Raw genomic sequence first — 9,075 nt, forward strand, 5'->3', positions numbered from 1 at the left:
ACCGAGGTGTCCCCCGAGACCCCAAGGAATACTATGAGCTTCAAAACACTCACCACCTCCATTCTAACTGACAGAAATTCCCATCTGCATTCACCCAGGTTACCAAACTCTATTTCTCTGTGCAATGAACTACAGTTGTTTTCTGGTGCTGCTGCCTCTTGTCTTGAGGACAGCCACCAACAGACTGGTTATTTTGCCTCCACACTTCTCTAGAAATGTTCCTCCTGTTGCTCCCAGGTAATTGCTCAGGTTACGGTGTGCAAGGGTTTCTTGGGCGGAGGTCTATGGACTCATATCAGCATTTTTAACTGTGCCTGCAATGATGGGACTCAATCCAGATACCCCCTTCTAGCATTCAGTTACTAAAAATCTACGGGGCTGCCGACGACTGAAACGTCAACTGTCTCCCTGACTCCATCTGTTGATAACCACTCTCCGAGTGGGATTTTTCCCTCTCGATGTGACAATTATAACCAGGTCCTTACTGTGCAACATCAAACCACATGAAGAAATGTCAACACGTACAGCTGAGGAACAGTTTCACAGTTTAACTAAAGCTCCCCAAAAGCTGACAAAAGCAGGTTATTGAGGTGTGAATGCCAGACCCAAAATGCCTCAAAGGTTTGAGATGAGAACAGTGTAAAAACAAACAAAACTAAACAAAGCCAAGGCTTCAAGCTGGGGTTCCCTTAGCAAGGCATTATTGTAGAAGGGAGATGCTCTCCCATAGTGAAAAGAAAAGAAACAACCAAGTCCTTAAAGCTCTCAGAGAAATGTGTTCACATGCAGAAGGGAAACACGGGATGTTTGACATCCTTCACCACCACTACGCTTTATTAACACTCTGAGAAAGGTTTAATGAGAGCCCGAGCTATTGCGCAATTTTAGTTGTTGACTGTTTTTGAAATGAAGCAGAACAAACGCTTATAACCCCCCACCGAGGACTTGTCTAATTCCAAATACAATTTCAAAGTATGGTATTCCAATTAACAGAAAGACAAGACAATTTCTTTTTAAATCTGAATGCTGGCTTAAGTCCCAGAATCCCAGCCCAGCTGCCCATTACACGCACACGCAATGCCCAATGGCAATGACAGCCATCCACGATTGTAGAATTGTATAATGGAGTGTCTTATTAGAAAACAAGACACATAACCGACGAAACACGGTTCAAACTCCATGGTACCACTGAACATCCTCCCTCCTCCCCAAAGAATCAACGTTTAATCAGCTCATGCATTACTAAAGGGAGGATACAGGATGGCTTGCTTCAGTTGGACTCTGATTCTGGACTTTGTAAGATCCAATACTAGGCAGAATAAAAGTAACAAAATGAGAAACATCAGCAAGAAAGATGAAGTTGTTCAATACTTCCATGTTTCCAACATCAGTAGTTATTACAGAAATAAACGCTGTCAGCCTGTCAAAGGGAAGGACAAAACTTCCACCTGACAAGAGACATGCTTAAACTTAATGCTGTGAGCTGTCAGGGAGCATGAACTACAACGCATGCTTTGCTTTGTTCGCTTTAATAGGTACCTCAGTGTAACAGGCACAAACACTTCTGGTGTCTGGTAACTCTTTACCCGTTAAATTTTGCAGGTAGCCATTTTCTTTAACAAAAATGCTTACCACCTATCCCAACTTGCTTTTGTTCTCAAAGAAGAAATGCTCTTCATTTAGAAACACGACCACATGGGAAAGTTCTACAGCTTAGGAAGTTGCACATGAAAATGGATCTGCATTTGAGACTGTGTCAGAGCCAAGAAAGCTTGAATTAATGTAGCTTCGCATTATGAATATTTCACTGCTACACTTAAAACTCTGTCAAGAATAGTTCAAGCACAGATTTTATACAGCAGAATGTTTCCACCCTGGCTAGGAAGCTAGAGCCAGACTTAAAATACATACATATATATACATGTATTTATAAGGTTGGAAATGTAGATGGGTATTTCAGAAGTTCCCAGTGCCTGCTTCTAACTTTGGGCACTTAAAGTACATTTAAAAAGTCACGTAGGGCTGATTTTTTGTTTTGTCTTGCTCATAATAATGCACTATGAATGGTGCTTTTGAAGGTGCATTTTACAAACTCCCCGTAAGAGATTGTGCTAAAAATTAGTAGTTGGTCTATCTGTAGCATTTCAATAGCTCACCTAGCCACCGGCTAAACATGAACAGCAGAGCACCCAGATTTGAAGACAATAAACCAAAATCTATCATTTCTTCATAGTTGCCATGTTTAGGAAACAGAAGAACCACCGTTCCCCCCTCCCAAATTCCAAAATCATGGATTTCCTAGGAAGCTGTTGAGAGTCACTCACACTCTTACCCACGCACCATGCCACTCACATTTCCAGCCATCCCTCAGGAAATGACATGAAATTAAAGACCAACGTATGGCAGAATGCCCTTCAACTGCACAGTTACCCCCCACCGGACTGAACAGAACTCTGCAATGCAAGAGAGCTCTCCGCATAGAGCTTTGACAAAGAAAGACTTCACATGGAGTTCATCTGAGCCACTAATAGTTATCGAAATTACCCAAAAGCTCCTTTACATGACACCATGAACCTTCTCCAATCCGCTGTCTCTCGGGGCGTGCAATCGCAGTGACATCTCCTGATTACTGGTGGTTCACTAGAACACACTCTCCCCCTCAAGAATACAGCACAGATATGCAAAAATTCTCTCTCCTTTGAAGAAATGTGTTCAGAGAAAGGGGAATACTTTTCCTACTAATAAGCAAGAAAGAATAATGGGATATATTCCGAGTTTTTCTTGTGATGACCAACAATAAATCATTTCTTAGCTCAGGTCACATCTTCCATGGGAAGAAAAATGTCTTGCCATCATTAACTTCTTTTCAGCTAGCAATAATATATGATCAGGTTTTAAGTAATTGAACCAGTAGCATTTAATTAGCTCTGAAAAACTATCTCAGATCATGAATCACAGACCTTCCACCTGTATAAGGTCCCTTTACTAGGTTAAAAGTATATTTCTCTTTCCATGTGTGATCCATCTTGAATATCTAATGAGGTGCTCTTGATATATGGATTATAGTTCATATATCACATGCAAAATACAGCAGACACACAGTCTCTTTCTTTATGTAATTGAGTTTCATGTCTTGCTTCACCAAGTTGTTAAAAAAAGAAAAAAGAAAAAAAGCCTCTTGTGTCCATGACAGAATGGCCACTACTTGCTTCAGTTTAACAAATTCCTCTTTCTCCAGAGAGTCAGCATTAAGAATGAGTAACTTAGACATCTAGCTGGGGAAATGAAATAATAATGAAGAAAGAAATATCTCTTGTTGAAAGCCAGGATACAGAGAACTGCTACGATTTTAGACAAGACCACATTGACATTTTTCAATAGGCCCAGAGCACTGACTGACCAAAGGGCATGATGTTTCCATCCTAACATTACTTCAGATGGCTTCATTGCACACTAAACAGAAAAAGTCAGTGCAGTCAATTAATATCGGGGGACATCTGTGGCCACCACAAAACAGGATCACTTCTTGTATCAGATTGTATTAAACACCACTTTTTACATTAAATTTGCTAAACCACAATCATTAACCACAAAAAAAATCAGTTTTTATTCAGCTTTCAAATAAGTTTCTGAAGCTGTTATTATGCTTTTACGACAAGACCTAGATAATTATAAGATTGAATTCTTTTTGCTGAAAAAGAGACAAGATTAGCAAACTTATTTTGGAAGACAGAAATTAAGACTCACAATCTGCTCAAGTGTCAAACTGTAAACATTGCCCAATATTTGGTTTGCTCTATAAAAAAAAAGTTTTACTATAAAACCCTCTATTTTTAAATAAGCTTTATAAAAAATAAAATTCAACAAAATGGATTTTATCTCTCTGTTCTTTTCCCATCTTATTTTTAGCACAGTAAAAAAAACCATGTTTCTGCTGACTTTTTTCAATTTGAAGACAGCAAAGGTTTTCATTTTCATAATAAAAAACATAGTGAACTGCCTTACTGGATTGGACAAAGCTCGTCTTTTTACTCCAAATACTTCTGTCAGATGTTATCATAAACTGTAAATAATGTTGCTCTTGATTGCATGTGACACTCGATCTAGTTAAGCACAACATTTAAAAAGGCTGATGGGATTAGTGTCCCACACATTAAAAGCTGCTGAGAGAGGAAAGGATGTATGACATCCATTATATACACATCCACTTTGAAAAATGTTTGCCGTGTGGATGTTAGAAATTTCAATGAGAACAGACTAGATTTACAAATCTATCCTTTACATTAAATAGCAAAAACTCCAAACAATCTCCAGTTCGTAGTAGTATATTTGGTAGATAACATTTCTATTAGCTCCAGTTGTGCAGCTGACATTAATCCTGAGGTTTTAAGAACTTTTTCTTAGCTTTTTTGCTAGGTCTTGTGTTACTATTCCCATCTTCATCTTCATCCTGGAGTACACGCTGGTCTCTTTTTCTCAAGAATTTCTTCCCTATTGTTCCCACTAACGTTTCATATCTGTAAAAATAATAAAAAATTTACAGCTTTTACTAAAATCAGAGAAAACTTCAATGGAGCAAATCATAAATCTAATCAACAATTTAAGTGGTGTAAAAAAGCCGGTCATCAGAAGCACAAGAAGCACAGGTACTACATGATCACTTACTACATTATTATTCATTCTGATAGTTTGGGTTTGTTAGCAATCTGGAACAAGGGGGGAATTAGCATGGAATACCTGGATATCAAAGGGCAGAAAACCCCTTTGAGATATTTCACCCCCAAAAGTGATGGGAGATTCCCTAATACACACCAGAATTCCTGGAAAATCAGTTCTGTAAAGTACCATATTCTGTTGTGGGGTTTTTTTGTTTTATTTTGTTTGTTTGCTTTCTCGGTTTATTTTCCCACACATAATGCAGTAACATATCATATTCCTAGGTAATATTGATTATGTTGTAAAATATAACTTACCTTCTGGCCATTTCTTCATCTGACACATCAGCCTCCATTTTATCATCTACTTCAATTTCTTCTTCCTTGCACCCAGAGTTCATTTGGATCATTAACTTCTGAAAGTGAAGTAAGAAATAGCTTAAACATGTAACCCTGACACAAAGGCAACTATGCTGAAATTCACTGGTAGAAGAAATGCATAAAAGGTAAGAATAAAATTTAGTAACTATTTGCTGTTTCCTGGTCAGGCTAGAGCATAGTGTTAGGAAAACTCATGAAGAAAAGGTAACATGCCTGCCTGTTGCCAAGCTGAGCTTAGAGTTTGCCTTTGGGAAAAGAGGCAACAGAGACAGGGTTTTCAGTGAATTGTACTATTCAAACTTTCTCAAGGGCACACCAGACATCTTCAGGAGACCAGAGAATTACATAATAATTAATTTTTCATTGTGATGTTAGCACATAGTCCTTGAAATGGTTTTGTTAAGAAGGAAAAATATCTGCAAGGAATTACAATAAACTACTAGTAAAAACCATGAAGCAAGAATATGCCAAGTCACAGTGACAGCAAGTTCAAAATAACTAAAAGAATCCCCTAGTAAATCACCTTGCATAGCCTTTTGCACACCTATTAGTCTTTACACCTTCATCCTCTTGCTTCAGTTCAGTGGTAACGTTTTTATTACTACTTCATTGTAATTCTATCAGCATGAATCATGCCAGAAAGAAATTAAAGACTCTCTTGCCCAAAATTTGTACTTTAGAACTTTAAGCCCTTACTTACGCGTGTAAGTCTTGAATAAATAGGATTGAATGTTTGTAGGGTTGGACTCTACATTAAATGGCAGGAGGAAAAGCAAGCTATCGTTTTAGTGAGCAGCGTGTGGGACAGTTTCCTCACTTAAGGGAGGGAAAATCTGCAGGAGTCATGCAATTACTGACCATCAACACAAGGACATAAAAAGCTTCTATTTACCAGACGCTGCATTGATCAACATTTTGGTTTGAATCAGGGATTTCCTGTACATGGAAGGATTTATGGAAGGTGCTGCAAAGGCCAAACAGAATGCAGTGTGAACACTCAAATTCCCATCCCTGAGGGCTTCAATCCTAATGCGAGACCACCTCAAAACAGAATATTTAAATGATACCTCAATTTCTGGATTGAATCCTTTGAAGGACATTCTGCCATAAAGTAGATCCTCACATGGCATAAAGCTCCTCTCTTCTATTATAAAGCTCCTGCATGAAACCCCAAACCCAGCATTTGTCAAACAGTGCGCTTTAAAATAATCAAATTAAACAAATGCAAAAAGCATTCGCTGTCTTCCCCCCACACAAATAAACAAAACCACAGTGTATTTTAAACCAACAACTACTTTCTGAAGCTTAATTGCTCTGATAAATCTTTCAATACAGGGAGCTTGGAGTGCAAAGGAATACTTTTTGCCAGTAAAGCTGTGCCAGTTCCACAAGCAAAATTAACTCTCATGACAAAAAGCACTCTTTGCTGGTATGATTCCACCTACATTAATGCTTTTGCCAGAATAAAAATACCACATAAATATCACTCTCCAGGTGGCATTACCATACCAGCAAAAGCTTCTAATTAATTTTTCATTGTGATGTTAGACCTGACATTAGTTGAGTCTGTCAGGATATAAAACGCTGTGTAATTCTCTGTTCAGCAGAGAAAGATTTCCCCTTTCTTCCTCCTTTTTTCCTCTTTTAATGAGCATGGAGCGAGAAAAGAAACATGACCCTGAGGCGTTCATAATACACGCGTTAGATAAAAGTACTTCCGTGAATTGTTCCATCCTTCTTTTCCCCGCACACATACGCGCCTCTTCCCTCATCCTCTTCACCTCCCATGTAAAACAAACTCCTACGATCATAGGAAGTCAGGCTGAAGCGATCAAGCTCATTCTTCTACCTCAAGGTAGGATCAGTTAAACATGTACCATGAACAGCAGAGGTCCATCTAACCTGTCCTCAAAAGACTTCCAATGATGAAGAATCCAGTGTCTCCTTAGGCAATCTATTACAGGGCTTCAATCGCCTCATTGTTAGAAAAATTCTCCCAATGTCCAGCTTGAACCTTCCTTGCTGCAACTGAAGCTCAAATACATTTTTGTCATATCCACCAATAGTCATTTATCAATGACCTTATTCAACTACCGTTAATTCCCTGGATCCCAGCTTTTTAAAAATTATGTATGTTCTCCCTCAATGGAATTTTTGTCCTCTTTTGAAAGGACAAAAATCAAGCAATTTTAAAAGTAGTTCTCTTGCTATTTAAAGCACCTTTCTAAATAGCAGGAAATTAGCTAAGCCTTCCTGTATTTTTGCCATTATTTCTCCTGTTTCAAAAACAGGATTTGAAGTGCGCTGGACTGAAGAAGACAGAACTGTCCTGAATAGACCTAACCATGTGACTGGAGCTGAATTTACTAACACAAGGTTTCAAACGTCTTTTTTCAAATGAAGGGAAAAAGCAGCAGTGAATGAATTGGTCCCTGCCTGAAAGAAACTAATTACGTGCATCTAGAAGAAACTGCGAGTGAAAGAAAACAACACACACAAGAAATGAAAGTAGGTCAAACTGCACTAGGCAACCTTGAGAATGTCCCTGAAATAAGTAATAGAAAAGCTGTAATGCCAGTCTGTCACTATTTTTGCTTCTGTTAATTGGTTATTAATAATACTTCTTTTCTAGGAAAAACTATGTATATTCTATTCCCACTCCACAACAATCCAATGATGATAAGAAGTACAAAAGGGTACAAGCTTACTCTTTCTCCTTTAGATCTGGTAAATCAAGATACCAGTGTTCTTCACTAATTATCTTCTTTTCTTCCTCTTCTAGTTGTTTTTTAGTTTGTGAATCCAAACCCCTTTGCATGAACTAAAAAGAAAGACACATAAACACACAGCTTCAGTTTTTTTCATCATGAGTATGTTCTGAACAAGCAATAATTACATGATGACAATTATCCATTACATAGTATTTAACAGTTGATAAAAAGTAAATGCTTTTTGTGATTTTTCTCTGGGTTTGGTCTAGGTTTGGGCAAACAGGTAATGGAGAAGTAAACAACTGCTGATCACAGCTATCTACTGGAAGTCAATAGTCAGCCACATCTGTACTTACATACAAAGAAATAGACTTTTCCCGGTTAATTTTGATGGGTCTGAGTAGTTACAACTCCGTAACTTTGCTAAGATTTTTCTAATGTTTCATCAAAGGCCGGAGAGAACATAATGGTGTTAAAGTTATTGCTGCATATCAGAAACCAACACCACCCATACAAACAGCACTGGAGCTCAGAGCTAGAGGTGGGTCATACCAGATTGGCCACTGTTTGAAGCATCTATACTTTCAACCATCCTCTTCTTTTCTCAGATTTCATTTAATGAACTGGCTTGCTTTTGTAGCCCTGAAGGCTGGAACCTGCCTTTGGAAGTGGGAAAAAGTAACTGAGGCTACAAAAAGTTGTCTTTTGTATCCAGCTGTGCTAGAGGAAGGTGTTACCAGCTCTTAACTTCTCCTTGATGAACCACCGAAGTACCAGTCAGGCCGTAGTCTAAGCACCTGTTAGCTCACCGCAGGAACTCTCTGCCAAGTTAGTTGAGACCACTAATTTAGCTTAGGGTAAGGCTGCTAATTTTGCCTGATACAAGGAATTCCTGTAAATTGCTTCCTCAGTGATAACCTTTGGCAGAGGATGGGAACAGGCAGATAGGAACAGTAACCTCTCTCACAGCTGGGAGTAAAAGAGGACACCTGTCATGGCCTATGAAAAATTGCTGAGAGTGCAAAACTACAGACCTGTCAGATGTGAAACATCCCTTTTATTTCCGCTTGTCTCAAGTCAGGTGCCTGAATTGAGTGGCAATTTAAGTATTAACAATGTCAACCAAACACGCTGGAAAAAACACAACTCTTCACAACTTTACAGTAGTAATCCTTATATTCTCGCATCCCTAGGAGCTGGGACCTCCCTTACGGTCTACAGAAAGTGTTTGAATAACTGTATCTGCCAGAGGTGTACATTTATACCAATGTAATTCCCAGCTAGAAGCAAGTCTACTGGTACAGTTTATACACACGCCTGTACAAAAA

At 38.6% G+C, this 9,075-nt stretch overlaps 1 protein-coding gene across 1 annotated transcript; it reads right to left on the reverse strand.

The window, feature by feature from the left end:
* Positions 1-4,003: 4,003 nt before the first annotated feature.
* Positions 4,004-7,854, reverse strand: MPHOSPH6 (M-phase phosphoprotein 6). Its single transcript, XM_009586404.1, has 4 exons — positions 7,745-7,854; positions 6,104-6,194; positions 4,974-5,071; positions 4,004-4,517 (listed from the first exon to the last, which is right to left on the reverse strand). Exons 1-4 carry the CDS (start codon positions 7,852-7,854, stop codon positions 4,373-4,375), a joined length of 444 nt encoding a protein of 147 aa, XP_009584699.1. The 3' UTR covers positions 4,004-4,372.
* Positions 7,855-9,075: the final 1,221 nt, after the last annotated feature.

The sequence above is a fragment of the Fulmarus glacialis genome, unplaced genomic scaffold (genome assembly GCF_000690835.1).
Source record: "Fulmarus glacialis isolate BGI_N327 unplaced genomic scaffold, ASM69083v1 scaffold6231, whole genome shotgun sequence".
Taxonomy (NCBI): Eukaryota; Metazoa; Chordata; class Aves; order Procellariiformes; family Procellariidae; genus Fulmarus; species Fulmarus glacialis.

Coding starts and splice junctions, on each gene's coding strand:
- MPHOSPH6 (XM_009586404.1), bottom strand. CDS start 7,854: ATGCAAAGGGGTTTGGATTCACAAACTAAAAAACAACTAGAAGAGGAA. Junction 6,195..7,744: donor CCAGATCTAAAGGAGAAAGA/GTAAGCTTGTAC, acceptor GGTTTCATGCAG/GAGCTTTATAATAGAAGAGA. Junction 4,518..4,973: donor GATGAAGAAATGGCCAGAAG/GTAAGTTATATT, acceptor TTATTTTTACAG/ATATGAAACGTTAGTGGGAA.